Source organism: Tenrec ecaudatus, chromosome 15 (assembly GCF_050624435.1).
Source record: "Tenrec ecaudatus isolate mTenEca1 chromosome 15, mTenEca1.hap1, whole genome shotgun sequence".
Taxonomy (NCBI): Eukaryota; Metazoa; Chordata; class Mammalia; order Afrosoricida; family Tenrecidae; genus Tenrec; species Tenrec ecaudatus.
This window is the reverse complement of record NC_134544.1, coordinates 56,158,647-56,180,379: the sequence shown is the minus strand read 5'-3', so window position 1 is coordinate 56,180,379 and position 21,733 is coordinate 56,158,647. Positions and strand designations below refer to the sequence as shown.

Sequence of the window (21,733 nt, the reverse complement as noted above, 5' to 3'; positions counted from 1 at the left end):
AGGAACCAACAGAATGCACTGTCTTGACTTTTGAGGGAATTTTATTTTGTACGCAAAAAATTAGTTTTATGCCAGAATTTGCCCAAAAATTCTAGTAGTTATTCTAAATTTAAAAATTTCCACTTTATCTGTCAAATATTTCTCATTAATTGAAAGCAACTGGCAACTAATTCTTAACACTGCTACAAAATCCAGAGGCCAAACTGGACATATTACTGATCTCTGGGGGGCATGGAGCCAACTTCTAAAAACTGTGCTCTTACCTGTATCAGAATGAGAAATTCCACACCTTTTGTTCTCCAGTACAATGCTTACAATGAAAATATCTTATAAATTCCAAATTTTTCATTATATAAAAGAATGCTTTAGCAATAACGTGATATGATTCAAAAGCAAGTTTGGAGACTTATAGGGAGTGGGAGAAAACAGAACCTCAAGAGAGCAAGACAAAACTATACAATGTGAACAAAAAACATGTTCCACTGTATGTACTGTGGGGCTTTCTTCTCACAGACCATTTATTTAACATGGTCAATAACACAGGGTACGCAGTCAACAACAACAAAAGAAACAATGTGACAATTACTCTGAGAAGCCATCACTGATTCTCCCAAAGTGAATTAGCCAACCTCTCTCTCCCCATGATTCTCTGGCACTATCTCCTGGTATTTACTCTCTTGTATTATAAATGTCTTATTTGCTTGTATATTCCCCTCACAGGACTATAAGGTATTGGAAGTGCTATCTAGCTTATTTACTACATCACTAGTGTCTAACATTGCAATTCCGTATATTAAAATAAAACAAAGATAAGTACGTAAATCTTAAAGAAAGTCTCACACTGATGCGTAATTTAAAGTTTCAGGAGTCTCTTAACAAAATCCAAACTCACTACCCTCTAGTCAATTCTGACTCAAAATGACATTATAGGGCAGGGTAGAAAGCCCCATGACTATTTCCGAGACTAACTCTGTATGGGAGTGGAATGTCTTGTCTTTCGACCTCACAGCAGCTGGTAATATTTTAAATAACACTGCAACAATCATAAACATAAGTATAATTTTATGAAGCCATCTGGCTAATTTTCGAATTAAAAAAGTAAACCATAAAAGTATACATCCAATATTATACTATTTTTGTTTTACAAACTACATGCCTATACATTCATTAGAATTCTAGTAGAATCTAGAAGATATTATACCAATATATTTTTAAAATAGCTTTGTATTATTATTTATTTTATTTCAATAAGAATATATCACCTATCATCACATCTAAAATGGTATCAATTGGAAGATGATCCCAATAAAAATCAATACATATCTTTGATTGTAAGATTCACTCTGATTTCAGAGTTATTAATACTGATAAAAATCTTAGACTCAATGTCCAATATAATATTAATATCAGAATTAACTAAGCTAAAACTTTAACAAGGACACAAGGATAAAAAACCCTGGTCTAATGACCAGTGCAAAATACATTATCATCCCATTCCTCAGGAAAAGCAAATTAGTGGAGATCAGAAAAGCCATGCAAAAGAAATCATGAAATTAATTTGTTTCACTGTCATCAGGAACGAATCGGAGAATGGGAACATTTATGGTCTAACAGTTTAAATATAGGAGCTCAGATGCAGAGCTTAAAAACTGAGCTAGCAAAATAATACATTCCTCAAATAGTGAAAATAAGTTCAATTTTATGATTATTTACCTGTCAGTAAGGAAGGCACAAATAAGATTTTTTGCTTCTTTTGATATATCATTATCATCAGGAAAGGTAAGTGAATTTTTATGGTTCATAATTTTACTGTATGTCCCAACCAGAGAATCTGCATAAAAAGGAGTATCACCTAAAAATGAACAGAAAAAACAAAAGCAAATAATTTGCCTACATGAGAAAACATTTCCACAATAAAAAGGCAGTTACATTTTTAAAAAGATATTTAAGCATGTGTGAAGTTTTAAAAGCAATGCACGTAAAATAGAAAAAGAAGCAACACATCACAAAGTTGCTAGAAGGATCTAAATAACTTTTAAAGACACAAAGTCGAGTATAGACCATGTTTCTTTCCTACAAATAAGATCAACGTTGCTTAATGTAATAACACTATAATATGAGAAAGAAGTGGTTGAGTTTGGGGATAACAACTATATTAGAAATATAGAAAATTTTCCTTTACTTACCTACAAGCATTTCATATAAAAATACCCCAACTGACCACCAATCACATTCTCGTCCATAATAACCATCACCACCTTGGGATTTTAATACTTCAGGGGAAATATAATCAGGTGTTCCGACGGCTGTATCACATCGTACCATACCTTCCTGGAAGGAGTGGCAAGTCAAATTTTGGATTCAGATATAAAGTCTACTATGTACAATGATCTTTATTCTTAATAAAATTTCTAGACTTCTTGCATGTATGGCCTATAAAATTTTTTATCAAAAAATGAACAAAACTATATGTAATATAAATACAATACATAAATGACATACATGAGTATATTCTGTACTGTGCACATATAGAAGACTACACCAAAAAGCATTGTTACTTTTCATACTAGCATGGACTTATTTAAAATAAAACATGTTAATGTGCTTGACACAATGGAGGTATGTATGTATTGTGAAAAGAGCTGTATGAGCCCCCAATAAAATGATTAAAAATAGATAAAAATTTAAAAATAATAAAACCTGTTTAATCTTGTCTCTGTGATTAGTAGGTGGCTAGACAAATTCTCTCCATACACCTGTCATTAAGTCTCCTTCGGTGCTTTCCCAAAAGAATCCAATCAATACAGTAGCTGAATTCAGAGGGGACCTACTCGGCCAGTGGAATTCAAAGCAGGGGTTCATCTCAGAAAGTTACAGTGACTATGTTTGGGACTACAAGGGGGTAATCTTGATAAATGTTCTTGGAGGGCACAGGGCCATCCTGGGGATTTATTAGGAAATTTTTGAAATTTAAGAAATTGAAAACTGCATTGGTGAAGAAAGTTTTGAGAAAACTGTACCAAATAATTTTTTCTATCGTGGCAATGTACTTGCTCATTCTTTGAAGCTAGCAAGCACTGTCCTATGAGCATATCATTGGGAACTTTAGCTCATCCACCCTGTCACCTTATCTTGCCCATTCAGACTTTTTGTTGCCCAAACTCAAAAAACATTTAAAAACATGATTTGAGCACCTCAGGGATGCCCAAACTGGTCTTTTATCATGGTACAAATTAAGAGTGCAGAATTTGGGGAGAAAGGATTAAAGGCAGAAACACTGCTTTTAGAAATGCATTGCCCTAAATGGAATGGAAGCTTTATCAAGAAATAAGAACTTTAATATTGGACATTTCTCTGAATTTGTAGCAATATTTTTTATTTACCCTCATATATGAATAATATCAGTGGTTTCTTTATTTTACAATAATATTCACTAGAAAGACACATTGCCAACATTTATTATCTCCCAGATATGGCAATATAATAATCTAATCCTAATTATAGAGAACAAGTATATTAGCTAATACAAATAGAAAGGGGTGGCTGGTAGAATAAGACAGTTTATAGCTTACATTAAGTGCTGGCTTCATTTATTTACAAAAATAGCTCCAAGACTTAACACTGCTTGAAACTGTGAAAAAACTTGGCTACACAGGTATAGAAAGACCTGTGCCTGGCAAAGGAAGTTAAGGTATTAAGCATAATGAATGGTTAATTAGCTGATCTGTATTTTAACCAAAAAAAGATATACCTGTTACCTGTTTTAGCAGGTATTAATATAATAGAATTATTCTTTAATGTTCTAAAAAAGTTACCAACCCCGCTTCCCTTTGAACCAATAAATTTCCTTTAAAGGTAATTCATACAGCTTTCTGCCTATTGCTCAACGACTATAAATAGTTTCAATATTAGAAGACTGATTCCTAAAGTAAAATCTTAAAAAATTTTATAGAAAGGCTATGTAAAAAGAATGTTTTATGTGAAATACTAGAAAATACACACATTACTGAACTGTTATAATAAATGTCTAAATTCTAAATCAAAATAAGTACTTAGTGACATTTAAGCTAACTCTACTTCTAGCTGCCAGTTAGTAGTCTATTACAAAGTTGTTATGAAAGAATTAGTAAATCTGGCACTCCACATTGACCCTAAATAGAAAGGAAAAAAAGAAATCACTAACAAGTTACGTACGAACACAAGTTACGAAACCATGGTAACTAGCTCAACAAATAAGACAGCTCACATCAATTCTGTATAAGCTCAAAGATGGTTAGTAAATTCTTAAGAGCATATTTCAAAGCAACAGTGATATTGAAAAACTAAAGTTTAATAATTAACCTTATTCATCTTCATACAAGTACCAAAATCTGCTAACTTCAAATGTCCAGATTTATCCAGCAGCATGTTATCAGGCTTCACATCTCTGAAGGGGAAAAATAAGAGGGGGGGTAGAGTATTTCTGATACGATCAGATACCGACTAAAAAATTAACAACAATACACTACATAAGAGAGTTATTGTAGCGTAGGTAACCTCACTCGATCTAGACACGGCTACTACATTTTATTTGTATGTGTATTTTATCAATCCATACACTGAACTCATTATGGAAACTCCCTTGTTTGCTAATGCCTCAGGGCAGGGAAAACATATTGGAATACTCATTTTTCTTTTAAAAAGAGTTAGCTTCTTCCAGGATGTCATTAAATTACATGAGAGAGGTTAACCAAAAAATTTTAACTTTAAGACATAAAAAGTAACTAAAGCCTACAAGATAGGTAAACTTTTTTTAAAGGGTAGTATTTTGTATCGCTTCAATATGTATAGCCCACCAAGATGAACAGCCCCAATAAACACCTGTACATAGTATTCAAGTCGTGTTCACAGAACACATGAAGTTATTCTTCTAATGTGTAAACAATCTACATACAAGTCAAGAACAAATTCATGTTTATGAAAATTAAAGATGAAAGTATATTAAAGAATATACTATGTTAATACTATACTGAAATGTTAGAAACTGATCATTACAAAGTTTTAAGTTCTTGACTGTCATTCTTGTTATATTAAAAAAGTAGATATAAAATGGGAAATAATAATCAAAAAAAGCTAAGCATTCTTCAATAAATAAGTTTTAAAGCATTTTTTTTTAGCATTTTTATTTTTACCTATGAATAAAACCCATGGAATGGATTGCATCCAATGCAAGAACTACTTCTGCAGTATAAAATCGTGCCCATTTTTCAGGCACATCATAGTTGCTCATTAAGTTTACAAGATCTCCACCAGGCATGTATTCCATCACCATGTAGAGGTATCGATCATCTTGGAATGCATAGAAAAGCTATATAAAAACAAAACAAAAACAATAATAATTCATTAGGCTTAAACAAAATGGTTCTGTCTAAAAATTAACAAAAATTAATATAATACAAAATAATCAAGTTGTAGAACAGCATTTTTTTAAGAAACATGAGCCTTCAAAAAGCACATGCAAAAGAGAATTAAAAAATAATTGAGGTTGTCCATGAACTTTATGAAGCACCCTTATACAAATGTGATGGAGATATCTGTATATATCAAGGTACTGTGTATATCTGGGAAAGCACAGATGATTAGGAGGTAGAAGGCATTTAAAATAAACAAAAATACCTTTCCAAACTTTTTCAAAGTGTAAGTTCCAATATAGAATATACATACCTGCTAAGCAATTCACAATTCTAACTTATGTAATTCATTAGTATAATTTACTGTTAAATTTATATCAATTCTCAAGGGATATTGATCAACTGGAACTCATATGTTCTTATTAGCTTTGTGCCAGTGGCAAGTTATTTACCTCCCTGAATCTCTGTGACTATAGAGAGGCAGTAAAAAAAAGGAAGGCCCTATATAAGGCTGACTATAACGATGGGCTCAAACATAACAACAACTCTAAGGATGGGACAGAACCATCAAGTTTCAATCTGTTGTTCTAAGGGTCACTATGAGTTGGAACTGACTTGATAGCATCTAACAACAAAATAATCCTCTCTACAATAGCATAAGGAATCATTTCTTAGTTGACTTTCATGGCAGCTGCTCCTGACAATTAGCAAGTACTTAGTAAATGTTAAATGAATAAAAGCATGAATTAGTCTACAAACCGGGGATGTCTGCAAAAGGATTAACTTCTTTTCAGGGTTGTTAAATGATTAATAGAAAGCAATAGATGACGGACCTAAGTTAGCAGTCAGGTCAAAGAACAGCAATGGTTAACAAAAAAGCAGGAAAAGGGCTGCAGCAAAAGTAAAAGTAGTAAGAGTAAATTCCATTGCTATGAAATTGGCAAGACTACCAAGTATAAAGATTTTGTAAAGAAGAGAAAATTTACAAAGAACATTTAAATAAATGAGATTAATATCAAATAAGCAAAAGCAAAATTAGCTAATTTTACCTAGACATGTAAAGTCTTAAAATCTTCCTCTTTATGTTTTTTTAAGTGGTTAATAATTTTAGTTATGAATTTAGGTTATTTAATAAAAAATATAATTTGAGGGGTGATGGCCATCTGGACTACTGTGTGGAGCTTTATCATACAGGCCCCATAATAACAAAATCATCCTCATTTGGTGAAGATTTACCCTATTTATAAGCAACCTTTCAAAACAAATAAAGCTATTTGCCACTCCCACCTGCCCTGATAACTACTAATAAACTTTGATTTACTGTGCAAAAAGAAAAAGCTTTCTGCACTGAAGTTGTAAATGTAATCCTAAAAGCAATAATGCTGTCACACTACTTTTAACTACCAACAGAACACTATATATTATGTAGGTTAGTGGTTCTTTTTGGTTATCGAAACTCTCCTAGGTAAGGACCAGGGATTCAACTACACATCTTAACAATGTATAAATTAGGTGGCCTCCTTCCCTCCCCACAAAGAATTATCTGGCCTAAAATGTCAATAGCATTAACACTGAGAAACTGCTCTATACCAAAAGAAGGAACAAAAATAAAACAAAAACTCATTGCCACTTGGTCAATATTTACTCACAGCAACCCTAGAGACAGGGTAGAACTGTCGCTGTGGGTTTCTGAGATTCTTTACAGGATTAGAAAACCCGCCTTCTTTCCAAGGAGTGGTTGGTGGTTTCAAACTGCTGACCTTAGGATAAGCCGCTCCAAACATAACCCACTATAGCATCAAGGCTCCTCCTGCTCTCTTAGAAACAAATATGAAAACAAACACTGCCTTCAAATTGATCCTGACTCACAGCTACCCTGAAGGACAAGGTGGGTCACACTGCCTCTGTGGGTTTCTGAAACTTAACTCTCTACAGGAGGGGACTGCCCCATCTTGTGGGGGGTGAAGCTGGGGGGCTTTAAGTGTTTGTTTATGTAAATTATTTTAAGATAAAATTTATTGAACATTTCCTTATATTTCAAATCCCAATTACCAGTGTGCTTACCTAAGATACTCTTCATATACTGTAAATAAGTAAATCAAAAGATATATATTAAAAAATAAGGAAAGGTCTAGCCCAGAGATTATTGTTTTTCTTTTTAAACCTAAGATTTCACTGCCTTCATATGAATCTTACATAAGGCCCAATATATAAGAAAAGTGAAAATATGGATATTCTCTAGTTGAAGCAGAGGTAGAAATCTCAGAATTACAAACTACCCCAATGCCTCCATGACTTTACTTAAGGTACTTCCCCAGTAAAAATAGCCAATGTTAGCCAATATAAGCCAACTCTTACATTCATGTGCAAGAACCTAAGACAGATAGATTTTAATAACTTGGCCACTGCTTCATACATAGGCCTGTGGCAGCCCAGACTAGAATCTACAACGACTGCCCACTTTAGCCTGAAAAATCTAAAGTCAATATTTGAAGGCCAAGTTCAAGTTAGTGCCCTCTTTCACTTGCCTCACCCTCACCACCTTGCAGTATACAAAATCAGAGACAAACATATGAATAAAGATATCACATGTTTTGGAAAACTATTAAAGTTCAAATTTAATATTACATAAATGCAATTATTAAAATTCAGGTACTATATATGCTTGAGTATAAGGCGACCTGAATATCAGCCAAGGCACCTAATTTTACCACAAAAACTGCATTTAAAATGTGCTGAAAAGCTCGGCTTATACACGAGTGTATATGGTATATATGAAGGGACCTCAAAAATTTGTGGGAAAAGTGAACCAAAAGATGAGGGAATTTTTCCAAGAATTTTTTTGAAAGTCCCCTCATAATATATTATTTATGATCTTCCTCGCCTCAAAGTAAATTGTTTACATTTTCACTATCTGCAAGAACATAATTAGCTCACTTTGCTCTTACTTTAATCCTAGTATGACTTAGTAAAATTAAAATTTATGACTTATAAAGTAATGCCATAGAAAATTTTGTAGTTGCCAACTAAGTTTTTCATCAGATATGTTTTGTTACAAACTAGTTCAGCAAAATAAAACAGTAGCAAGATTATACCTGAACGACCCAAGGGCTGTTAGCAAAAGCCATGATGTCTCTCTCTTCCCAGAAAAAAGCAGAATCCGATCTCTTAATCATCTCAAATTTGCTGAGAAGCTTCATAGCATATACCTTCCTGGTAGACTTATGTCTTACCTTTAAAATAATAAAATAAGGAATCCTTGGTTAGCATTTAAAGCTCAGTGTTTCGCAGAACAATGTGCTAAGTGATTTAAACCCTTTATTAAATAAACACTGTTTGAACTATTTTTATTTTTTATTGAGTTGTCCTAATTAAATAACACAAATGCTTTACTAGAAATGTAGAAAAACTTTATACAACAGCACCGTCTCCCTTCATCCTGATAGGTATAGGATGCTTCCTATTTCAAGAACTTAATCTTGAATAGCAGTTACACAGAATAACTCATATATTATACTTCAAGATTTCTACTTCTTAAGACCTCTACCACGCATGCTTGGGGAGGTACTTCACATTACTATTGGTATATTTGAACAACACTTCAAGTAAGAAATATTAAACGCTGTGGTATTTTATTTTCTACAGTCGTTACTTTTTAATTTTATTAAAATCACCCACCAATTGAACTTCTCCAAATGCACCTCTGCCAATCACCTTCACAACTTCATAATCTTCAGCTTTCATGCGCAAATCTCTAATTTTATTTATTGTGTCTTTATCTGTAGGAAAAGAAAGTTTACACTTTTAAATTACTAAAACATTGTAACTCATACTGCTATTTTATATCCAACTTCTTAAGAAACACAATGAAACCAAGAACCTTTTATAGAAGTGTTCAAGCAATGTGTTTAGGTTTTCAAAAATATATTCTGGAATGATTTCACTCTCGTAAAGGTTTTTGTTAAAGTCTGATTGAAGAGATGTTTTAAGAAGAAATACAATACAAATAAAAACAAGATAAATTTAAAAATATGTATCAAATTTGAGTGGAGAGAATATGTGCAGGAGCTTCAGAATAAGATGAAATTGTTTTATCAAGTCAGTTTTACTGAACCTTTATAAAAGACATAAATAATATATCACCAGCAGACACAAAATCCTAAAGAATCATAATAAATACTCTAACCAGCAAACTTTAGCACTATATCATTACATTTCTCTATTTGAACCTAGATTTTAACTTAAAACGAACAGTGCGTATGACTAATTATTTATATAAAGCTGTCATGCTACAAACTACAATAATTTACAAATCCTCACTGGATAGATATTCTAATTCCTAATTTGGTCATAGATTTAAATAGGGCTATTTTAATCCACATGGGTCAACATTGGCATGAGATTACATGGAAAAGCTTAACATTTCAGAGCTATACAAAATACAGAGCAATTATTAAACTTAAGTTCTAATTCCTAGTAAAGGTTGCATATAACACTCTTGTCGTTTTCTTTCAATATACACCTAATTTCAAATATTTGTGTATACTGTTGTTGCTGTACCATCAAATCAATTCCAAGTGCCCTTTCAGGGCAGTATACCACTGCTCCATAGGGCTTCTCATGCTATAATCGTCACAGGAGCACACTGCCAGGTTTCTTCTCCTGGGAAACTGCCAGTGGGTTGGAACTACCTTTATGGTCAGCCGACTAACACTACATAACACATTACAGTGAATAAATTTTCAGACAGGGATAAAGGAAGTATACTCATTTTAGGTTAACATACCACTTGCAGGATGCACCAGAAAGATAGAGACAATAATCATTTAATTCATTACACATTTATCTCGGTGTTCTAACCACATGTAAGTTCTACAGTATCGCCAGTGTATAAAGATAATTTTACAATACAGATCTTGCTCTCAAGGAGCTTAAACTCTACCAAACAAAACAGACCCAATGAAAATCTCTTGTAAAAAGCATCAAGAGAGAGGGGTCCAGAGCAGGGGTCCTCAAACTTTTTAAACAGGGCCAGTTCACGGTCCCTCACACCCGCTGAAGGGCCGGACTATAGTTTAAAAAAAAACCAAAACAAAATGACGAACAAATTCCTATGTATACTGCACATATTTTATTTTGAAGTAAAAAACAAAACGGGGCAAAAGCACCCGGTGGCCTGGATAAATATCTTCAGCAGGCCGCATGTGGCCCGTGGGCCGCGGTTTGAGGTCCCCTGGTCGAGTTTGTGGCATACTAAAGAGGACACCTAGACCCGTCCTCCTTGGGGGCAGTGATTAGAAAAGGCTTTCTGGGAATGATGCACCTGCAATTAATCTAAAATAAGGACTAGCAGTTAGCTAGGTTCGGGAGAAGAAAAGAAGCTGATGGGTCATGTAAACAAAGGCACTATGGAACTACACACAAGCAGTTCAGTGTTGCAGAGGCACCAAGTATGTCAAGGGCAGGCAGAAGAGGGGACTGGAGAGTTCCCAAACAGGTTAAGGAACTTGAAGTTTACCTATAGACCAGTAGTTGTAATCATCAAATTATTTCTTTCACATTTAAAACAGCTCAATATGAAAATGGATAAAGGCAACTGCACTGCTTCAAAAGTAACAGGGGAAGATGGGGGCAACTGGAGCCTCCTTTTCTTAGGCCCCACCACCACTCAGCCCCTGAGGAATCCTGTGGAGCCTGCTGGGAACTGAGGAGCACAACTGGAAAATCACTACACAGTCACTAGTATTGCAATACGAGTTGGTGGAATTCATGAAAATAAATAAAGCAGGTAAGTAATTTCGTCAAATTTGTATTCCTGCTAAACTCTCTAGGTAAAATGTTAAAGATGAATTAATTCTGTGGGCAAGACCAAGCGGTATATGATTAACCAAAGTCTACAGAAAGATGAGGCTGTTTCCATAAAGATCTAGTCTTGGAAACCTACATAGGGTCTCGATGAGTCAGAATCCACTCGATGGCAGTGAACAACTCTGGAGAGAAAAAAAGAAAATCTTGAAACAGAACACCAAAAAAGTAAAGAAGAAGATTTAAAAAAAAATTCACTGCCATTGAGTCAATTCAGGGTTTCTGAAAGTGTCAGTCTTCCCAGAAGCTGACAGCCTCATCTTTCCCCTGGGAAGTACCTGGTCGGCTTAAACCACTGACCTTTAAATTTGATGCCCAACATCTAATCCACAATGCCAGCAAGGCTCCTTTGAACCAGAATAGTAGTATCAAATTGCTTTCAGGGTTGAGAAGGGATTGTTAGCTCCAGTTATATAGGATTTAAGCCATTAACAGGTTAAGAAATCTTGAAAAAGACTGAAGACAAGTCCTTTGAAATGCAAATAATTCTCCTACACTCTTACTGCCTTGAATCTAGCTTGTTCTAATGCTGACTTGTATACTATTGAGGGCGTTTTCCTAAGAAAATTTCACAGTAGCTGTAAGAAAAATGGAGAAGAGGATATATGTATTTGAAAATGAAAATTAGAAAATACACTAAAGTGTTGAATGACCATAAGTATAAACAGGTAAGAATTGAGAACAGCATATTCAACAACTACTATTCCATAAATAAGGAAATAAATCAATGTTAATTTGACTTCATACTGTGATACATCATCTTTATAGAAAACAAGACCAGGCCTTCTCTAGTTCAGGTCAGTCACTGCCATGGATTTGATTCTGATCACGGCGGAGCTGCCAGTTGAGTTTCCACTATTGTTTCCTACTCTTTTTGGGAGTCGAAAGCCCAATCTTTCTACCAAGGAGCAGCTGGTGGTCTCCAACTCCCGACTTGTGGACTCACTACATCACCAGGGCTCCTCAAGAAGGGTATACACTTGAAATACTATCCAGATTCCCCAGGGATCCTCAATAGCATCAATCAGGGTAAAGGGGAAGCTGACCACTTGGATTGAAGCCACACCTTTTCCAAAAGTGAGCGCAACTGCAGCTCCCTCAAGCATTCCAGCCTCACTGACAAAGTCAAGAGGTGGGCCAGTGCATGCTGCAAGAGGAGGACATGGAACTGAGTTCCCAGTTACAAAACCTTCACCACTCCCACTGTCAACGGGCTAGAGGTTGTTCCCAGGTTTCCCTCTCTGCCTTTACAGCCTACTAACTACAACTAATCTCATCATACCCTCCAACCATCATTAAGAAACAAAATAATAAAAACTCCTTTAGCACCAGATAATTCTTTATCTCCTGCACTACAGTCCCATGTGGCGCAACGGTTAAATGCTCATCTGCCAACCAAAGTCAGTGGTTTGAGCCCACAAACAGTTCCAAGAGTTGAAAACACCTGATTATCTGCTTCTATTAAAGATTACAACCTGGGAAACCATATGAGGGAGTCCTACTCTTAAGTCAAAATCAACTCAAAGGCACACAACTAATCTAAAGGTTTGTGGTTTGAATCTAGCCAGGGGAAGAAAGGCCTGGTGATCTTTTGTAAAAAAAAAAAAAAAATACAGCCAAGAAAGCCCTATGGATCCATCTACTATGCAAAACATGGAAATGCCAGGAGTCAGAAGCAAATCAATGGCAACAGCTTTTTTTTCTTTTCACAGAACCCAAAGCCAGATTTATTATATTTTCATTCAAAATATGCTTTATGTCAAACCAAGGTCATCTCCAGTATCCCATTGGTACGAAAACATCTAAAAATACTAATAGGGTGGTTTAGATGCAGATTACTCTGCTTATGTTTTTCTAAGTAAAACTGGTCAATCGCTTCTCATTTTTCTAGAGTCGGCTCATTTCCGTGATCGGGTGAAGAGAGGCAGCCTTGCCCTCAGTAACACCGAAAGGTGGACACTCGAACTTAGGATCATTTCTTGGTGACATGGTCAAGATGGTCAGCTACAAATCGGTGAGGGGGAAATTTGGAAGTGCTGGCCGTCTTGATGGCCTTGAAGGCCTGGACGCTGTGGACCGCGGCGTGACCAAACTCTTGATCGGTAGTGAAGTAGGGCATGCTCAGCTAATAGTGGTTCTCCCAGGTTCTCCCTGGGAAAGGGGGACACAGTCCGCGGCCGCCGGTGCTTCCCCATCCAAACCTTTCCGGAAAAGCGATTGCGGAGGAGGTAGGCGGTCAGGAACGTGGTGGCGGCACGCTGCACCGCCAGCAACAGCTTTTAAGGTGGTGTTTCTAGTGGCCAGGAGCTCTACACATCCCTATTAGTTCCCTCTCTCCCATCACCCTGAGGTAGAATATGCCTAGGTCCTAAACTATCCTCCCTCATAGTTAAGTCACTGAGATTTCTGGTTACAATCATTAAAGAAGGCAATGCTGTCCTAATACTTAGAAATATACTTCCAACTTCAGAAATCCTATTGTGCTCTTTGGAATGCATGTTCCATCATAACAATTTCATACAACCTGACACTTGTTTTAATGCAGGGACTGGCAATCGTTTCTCCTATAATGTGTCAGTGAAGTATTTTGGGCAAAATCAGGACTAACATGTTAAGTACTTACATAGCAAGAAAGAAAACAAAGGTCAAAAATTTTTACTGATGAAATCCAAAACATAGGAACAATAATTGAGTAGAATTTTCAGTAACATAGGTCTACAAGTGAGAAAAACACAATCCTGGAGAAATCCAATGTGGAAGCTCTTTGTCTGGTAGGGTTTGTATGAGTTCGAATCGACTCAGCAATAAGAGATATGGGGGAAGAAGGATGAGTTTAGAGAGAAGGGAATTAACTACACAGTTCAACGATTTTGAAATAAGGCAATCTGCTTTGTACCTGTATCGAGATCTTAAAAACTTGTCATTTGAGCTTAGAAAAAGACTTCTGCTGTAAATCTGTGTGGAATTGGAGATCTTGGTTTAAGATAAAGCAGCATGGCACTGTCATTTAAATAACATTCCCCAAACGCATTGCCATGGGGTCAATGGTACCTCATTGTGACCCACAGGGCAGTACAGAACTGTCCTACAGGGTTTTCAAGGCTACAGACTGCCACATCTTTCTCCCTCAGTTAGCAGCTGAGCTTAACCGCTGTGCCACCAGGGTTTCTTGTGTAATCAAAATAGTTTAACAATAACTTTAATTACATGTATATTTTGAACTGTAATTTTAGGTTGAATTGAAATTTCGGTTCATTAAGAAATCTGACATATATCAAGTCTAGCACAAAAATTATTTTCCAAAGGTAGTGCTCAATAATGATTGAGGGTAGTTCTTAATAATAAATATGTACAGCTTTGCCTTAAATGGAAAACAAAAAAGAGTAATAAAACACTGTCAGTACTAAGGCATTTGGCAGCTATGTGGTGAGATGCATTGGAATATTCAGCTTCTATTTTTGACAAAAATTGATGATGGTTAGGTTCATAAGAACAAAAGAAATTTACTGTCGATACTACTGAGTTAATAATATTTGATAGACTCGAACATTTTCCAGAGTACCCAGTGATGAATAATACAATGAATAACTATAGGCTTCAAACATCTCATATTTTCACAAGTGTTGTTAAAGATTTGTCTAAAGCATTCTCTGTAACATAGTGGACAATTTTTTTCATGAACTTTTGGAAACCCTTACCTATATATTTTATATATGTATATATATATGTGTGTATATATATATATAGTTAGCACTTGAGGTAATATACTTAATCAACACTTGTTAAATGTCTCTACAAATATTTTCATCTGTAGTTGTTCCTTGAGAACTATGTTTAGAGGGTAATTCTTCAGTTATTTCAAACTCAGTATTGACTCCTCGAACTGAACCGTAACAGTGATATCAACTCATCTAGAGTCAAATAAAACTTAGAATCATTCCTGCCCCCACCCCAATCTCTTTTAAACTATACTGACATTGCTCAATACTTAGAGCAATTGTTCTTGCCAAAAGGTTAATCATCGGAGGCAAATTGTTCTTTCTGGACACTTCTTTAGCTGCTGCAATCAAATATAATTTAAGTAACTCACCCAGAGTGAGTGGCTTCACCTGCTTGACTAACAAATGAGCCACTCTAGAATATAGCCTTAATTTTGTGGAAAAATTCTTCTGTGCTGAGATATCCTTTTTTTAAAAAAAAGAAAGATATTCTATTTTAAATCTTCTAATTTTTCTGTTCCTTACTTTCCTGTGAAATGGAAATATTATAGTTTGGCAATGTTAATGGATACTATCTATTTTATTACAGCTATATTGCCATTGCATAACACAATAATTTGCCATCACCTTGGTAACTAAATAATCCACACTTAATATAGAATCTCCTACTAATTTGTACTAACCAATTTCACATGTTTCATTACATCAAAGATTCTGTTTCTAAAAATGGAGGATATCTGCTGCTCTTCCAACACACATTTCTACATAATCAAAGTCTCTTTTCAAAATTAATGCTTGGCAGGGACGGAATACCCAGTAAAAAAGGCAGGCATGGGCTCACTTGTACTGACTGCATATTAGGTCATCTGATCCTGTCTTCACCCTATTGGGCCTCAAAAGGATAACACTAGAAGCACACGTCTCCAGTTATGACATGGTCAATATACACTGGCTATTAAAAATGAAATAAAGCAGGTACAGTGATATATATGATACACAAAAACATGATCAAACTGTAACTATAGAACTATAATTTTTGGTGCTGACCAACAGTGAGAATCAATGAGGGTCACGTACCATCTCTGTTACAACTACTCAACTCTGCTGCTGTAGCACAACATCAGTTAATGATTGTACAGACAGGAATAAGCAGAGCTGTGTCTCAATACACAATGCCTTGACTCTTGTTGCCTTTACTATAATTATGGTAGTTTAGGAGCCCTGGCGTAGCAGTGCTTCCACACTGGACTGGCTAGCGGCAATATCAGCAGTTTGAAACCACCAGCCACTCCATGGGAGAAAGAGGAGGCTTTCTACTCCCGTAAAGAGTTATAGTCTTGAAAACCCACAGGGGCAGTGCAGTTCTGCCCTGTCCTGTAGGGCAAATTTCAGTGTTAAGAAATCTTTCTTAGGTACCTAATTAATATTTGGGGGTGTTAAAATATAATAAGGAGGAAAAATAAAGAACAGATATATAACATTGAAATTCATTGTGTATATATGTGGATTGTTTCAATGGTCCCAATTTTAGTCATTTGTTTCCATCACTTTCTTTGTGCAAAATAGTTTAATAATTCTCCTAATGGCATACAAGCTAGCTAATAAAGTTTATTTCCCATTCCTACTAACTTTATGTAGGTATTACTGACTAAACAACCAAAAATATCAAAGTCAAGATTTTGTTTTACGCCATCTGTCATTGACCTCCAACAAAATTACTTACATCTGCTTAAAAAGTTGTCAATATTTTTGTTTTTTCTTAAGGCAGGAAAATCCAAATCATATACCAAAGCATCCAATCCATCCTAAACAAACAAACAAACAAACAAACAGTTAGTTTGGGGATCACCACTAACACTTTTATTTTTTATGAATCAAAAAATAAAAGATATGCTTTAATATTTAATTCTCACTCTCTATAATAGCTAGTATTCATTAATACTTCTAAAAGAGGAAATCAATTTTATTGTACATGTGGATTTTTTTTAACCTTAGAACTCGTAACAGGTAGAGGAGTAATAGACTCGCCACCCCTTTTCCCTTAACAAGGGCATGAAATTTCACTTTTCATTGCCCCTGGCGACTACACTTTATCTCCATGTCACAGACACTCATCCAGAAGGAATGAACTATATTTGTGATTACAAGTATTTTACAGGGTTAAAAAATTACAGTAAATAAACATTTAATTCAAACTAAACTCTGGAAAATTACAAATGGAAGTTATACCCATTTTTAATTACTAGAAAACATATTACGTTCTCTCTCTTTGAAGCATTTTCTAGAGCAACCAGTAGCAAAGGGGAAATTATGGGCTCTAGAAGGGCTATCTAGGTAGGAGCTGGGTAATAGGTATGAATACTAAACCGCTGAAGTGAGAAGGCAGCTACTGAGCTGGTATCCTGGCATGTGGTGGAGCACAAGTTAACATTCAAATAATCCCAAGTAGTCATCCTTTCTTTCTTTTCTTAAATTGGGGAGATACAGTTTCTTCCTGTACAGTCTAAGAATAAAAGAGCAATGGAACTGGAAGACACACCTACTGAAGATCCTGTATGGTCTATGTTCATAAAAGACTGAAGGAGAAATTAAAGCTGGAGAATAAAAAGACTTTAGACTTTGTGTTATGCCATGGGGTGAATCATTCAACTACTTTAGAATACATAAAACATTCTCCTAGGAAACAAAAATGCAGAGTCAAGTTTAAATGGACAATTAAAATATACCACTAGATGATATGGAATTTGACCTCAAGAAAGACTGCTAACAATGCCAACGTGGCTGACTTCGTGAAGAAACCAGCCCACTCTACATGAGCTAGCAGCAATCAGAGGTTTATATAGATCTGAAGAAAAGAACTTCTCCACTAAACAAGTTCATTAGCTTAAGATAAATGTCTTGTGAGACTTATAAGTCACCTGATTGCTTCTGTTAATTCTTTTTAGAGATAAGAGACAAACTTTCACATGACTTGATTTTTTAAGATCATCTGCTATTTGGCCTATTCTAAATTGAAAATCAAACCTCTAATTATTTGAAATAACTCCTTTTCTCACTCCCACAGCCATTGAGTCAATTCTGACACATAATGGCACTAATAGAATAGAGTAGAACTGTTCCCGGGTTTCCAGAGACTGTAACTCTTCACAAGAGTAGAAAGTCTCATCTTTCTCCCAAGGAACAGCTGGTGATTTTGAATTGCTAGAAATAGCAAGTATCAATTTAAATAAATTCTTTACTAGATTTTAAATTCTTAAGTCAGAAATCATAGCCAATATTTGTTTTTGCCCACTTTGCATAATGACCTCAACCAAATAGGCTTAAAATGTGCATTAAACCCATAATTTTCATGCTTAAAAGCAAAGGCATTACATTAGTTAAGAAATTGAATGAAGGGGGAAGTGCAGAGTGGAGACCCAAGGCCCAAGTGTCGGCCACAGGAGATCCCCTCACAGAGGGGTTTAGGAGAGGAGATGGGTCAGTCAGCGTACAAGGTAGTACCGACGAAGAGCACAGCTTTCCCCCAGATCCTGGATGCTTCCTCCCCGCAACTACCATGATCTGAATTCTACCTTGCAGGGCTGGATAGGGCAGAGGTTGTACACTGGTACATATGAGGGCTGGAGGCACAGGGAATCCAGGGTGGATGATACCTTCAGGACCAAGGGTGTGAGGGGCGATGCTGGGAGAGTGGAGGGTGAGTGGGTTGGAAAGGGGGAACTGATTACAGGGATCCACATGTGACCTCCTCCCTGGGAGAGGGACGGCAGAGAAGCGGGGGAAGGGAGACTCCGGATAGAGCAAAATATGACAAAATAACGATGTATAAATTACAAAGGGCACAAGAGGGAGGGGGGAGCGGGGAGGGAGGGAAAAAATAAAGAGGACCTGATGCAAAGGGCTTAAGTGGAGAGCAAATGCTTTGAGAATGATTGGGGCGGGGAATGTATGGATGAGCTTTATACAATTGATGTATGTATATGTATGGATTGTGATAAGAGTTGTATGAGTCCCTAATAAAACGTAAAAAAAAGGGAAGAAAAAAAAAGAAAGAAAGAAAAGAAAATGATTAGGACAAAGAATGTACAGATGTGCTTTACACAATTGATGTATATATATGTATGGACTGTGATAAGAGTTGTATGAGCCCCTAATAAAACGTTTTAAAAAAAAAGAAATAATGTGTTTTTGGACTAAAGACTAAGTTTCAGTATATCATGTCCATACCATATATATATGTATGTATATATATGTACATATATATATGCTACAGGACAATATAAGTATTGTGACTACACAAGAAAAAAATTTGGCAAAGTTTCAATACCTCAAAAAATGAGATGTAAGCAGGTATAAGGTAGAATCTAATATATTCTAGACCAACTATTACTTTAAGACTGTCTAGTAACAATCTACTTCCATAGGATACTTTATAATTTGGAAGGGTTCAATATACCTAAATTTGTAAGAGCTAGACATTTGTTCTAATATAAAATAAAACATAAAAACTTTACTTACATGTTCTAATTACTAAATATATTCAAACCAAATGGCTCCACAAGCTTATTGCAAATTGTTTATTTTTATATCACTATTAGAAGTTTTAAATTATCTTATTTAATCATCTCCTTGTACAGCCAAGGACAATAATGATCAGAATAGTTAACTTAGTTGTCCAATGCTACCCAGCTAGCTAGTAGCTGTGTCAGAATCAAAATACAAATTCCTAGTCTAGTTGTTGTCAACATAGCACGCTCATTAACAGTAACTAAGACAAAAAGTAAGGCCCCTTAAACTCTAATGAATGAAATTAGTAATTAATAATAACCATTTATACTCTGGCCCAAGTTGTACTGTTCCAAAACTAACAGAAAAACACAAGCCTTTCATCACATTACATAACTAGCAAGTACACAGGCTAGGACTCAATTCTAGTGCTGATTCAAAATTTCATAAACTACCGATTAAAACTAATTGTTCTTCCTATATTAGAGTTAACTTTTAACCTGTTTTCTTAAATGTCAAGTTTCTTGTCATCTAAGCTCCAGAGTTAAGTATCAAATGTCACTCACCACATGGTAGATACTTTGTCTCTCCTGCCCCACCAATCATTCCCCCTCTTCCTAATTTAATCTTGATTTTTTTTCAAACAGCTCCCCTCTCCCCCCACCACCCCACCCCCGTTCCTTATGTGGTGCTTTTAAGGAGGCAGGGTCCTTCCCAGGTTGCTGGTTTATCTGATCTAGACCAATGATAAGCTTCAGTATAAAAAATTAAATTAAATTTGTTGCCAACCAGTCGGATCCAATCATGCCAATAACAGAAATTTGGCAAATGAGACAGGAGGAAAAGCATGGAAAGACTCTGGGAAAAGTTTATTCAATCCTGAAAAATAGATATACTTCAGACACAGACACCTAAAACAGCAGAAGCCATCTTACAGTCTCAAGAGAAGTGGACAGAAAACAGAGCCAAACACAAAGATCAACAGAGCCTAAATAATAGAAGGAACATGACCCCCGATTATATCTGTTGAACCACTGAACTCATCTAACCTACCCTGGAGTCACTCTACTCATACTTTCTTATTTGAGATCATGACTTTTTCTTACGGTATAAGCCATTTTGCATTGGATTTTCTATTTCTTTTACCTCAAAGCATACTAACTGGTATGCACAGTAACAGTTCAATAAATGCTGAACTGAAAAAGCAGTAGTCAGTGCGCAAGCTACACAGGAGGGTAAGATAAATATACATCCAACAGTGATGCAAGAGACAAGATGGAGCTGACACAAAGTATCACTGTGCATAACTAAATAAAAAAACCCAAAAAATCAGACTCATTGCCTTCAAGTCAACTCAGCATCTCAGTAACCCTATAGTGTTTCTGAAATTGTAATTCTCTGTGGAGTAAAAGACCCACCTTTCTCCAGATCATAGACAGCACTAAGAAAAAACAATTTTTAAGTCATACTTAGTAATGTAACACACATTGCAGATGAGTTGAAGAACTTAACGATAGAAAAAAAACACATAAAATGATGTTTACTTGTTACGGTTGGGGGGAAAAGTCAGCTAACATAATCTTTCTAAACCTCTGCTTTCTCCAGTTAAGTGGGGATGGATGACAACTACCAACAACTTGTAGCAGTTTTATGTGAAGTGTGTAGCTTTTAATTGTTCCCTTTCCTTTCTTTCTATGGCTGACATTTGAAAACGCTACAAGTTGACCACCTTACTGAGAAAATGACCTAAAAGAACACATTTCGGTCACCCTGGCTATACAATCTTACACATAAATTTTAGGTCATAATAGTAATCCCTTCTCCAATATAGGAATCCCATCTACAATGTTTTTTACATATGGGTATTTGAATTTTGCTTGACCACTAAGTAAAACTAGTTACCTTCACATATTACATGTGGTAATTAGATGTTTGGACCTATCATCATACACTCTTTTAAAATTACTTTTACAGTCCTATGAGATGGTCAATTGCCTTCTAGTTTCAAAAAACAAAACTTATATGCTTTTTATCACACAAAAAAGTAAATGGGCAAGAAGCTATTCTTCCATCTGTAAAACATGTGTCGCTGAGATGGTGGAGAGTCAAGGCACTGGAGCAGGGGAGACCAAGGGTGCTGACTTTCACTTTAATGCAAATAGAAAAGTTTCAAAATACAAGGAACATCAAGCACAAACTTAGTCAAGAAATCCTGACTGAACAATCCCAACACTAACATTCTGTAAAATAATG

General features: G+C 35.6%; 2 protein-coding genes across 3 annotated transcripts in view; both read right to left on the bottom strand.

The window, feature by feature from the left end:
* The window catches only part of ROCK1 (Rho associated coiled-coil containing protein kinase 1), a 145,852-nt gene that overhangs the window by 88,118 nt on the left and 36,001 nt on the right, over nucleotides 1–21,733 (bottom strand). Inside the window, exons 2-8 of one of the 2 annotated variants that reach the window (XM_075533091.1) lie at nucleotides 16,698–16,779; nucleotides 9,069–9,169; nucleotides 8,486–8,623; nucleotides 5,172–5,347; nucleotides 4,342–4,426; nucleotides 2,187–2,331; nucleotides 1,714–1,852 (exon numbers count right to left, since the gene is read on the bottom strand). In XM_075533091.1, coding sequence (XP_075389206.1) covers nucleotides 1,714–1,852; nucleotides 2,187–2,331; nucleotides 4,342–4,426; nucleotides 5,172–5,347; nucleotides 8,486–8,623; nucleotides 9,069–9,169; nucleotides 16,698–16,779 — 866 coding nt within the window. The remainder of the gene's footprint in view (nucleotides 1–1,713; nucleotides 1,853–2,186; nucleotides 2,332–4,341; nucleotides 4,427–5,171; nucleotides 5,348–8,485; nucleotides 8,624–9,068; nucleotides 9,170–16,697; nucleotides 16,780–21,733) is intronic. The other variant, XM_075533092.1, reaches the window with a different exon arrangement.
* Nucleotides 13,228–16,674, bottom strand: LOC142428036 (large ribosomal subunit protein mL63-like). Its single transcript, XM_075533191.1, is given in 3 exon segments — nucleotides 13,228–13,396; nucleotides 13,398–13,513; nucleotides 16,663–16,674. Coding segments are annotated over 3 exon segments (297 nt in total).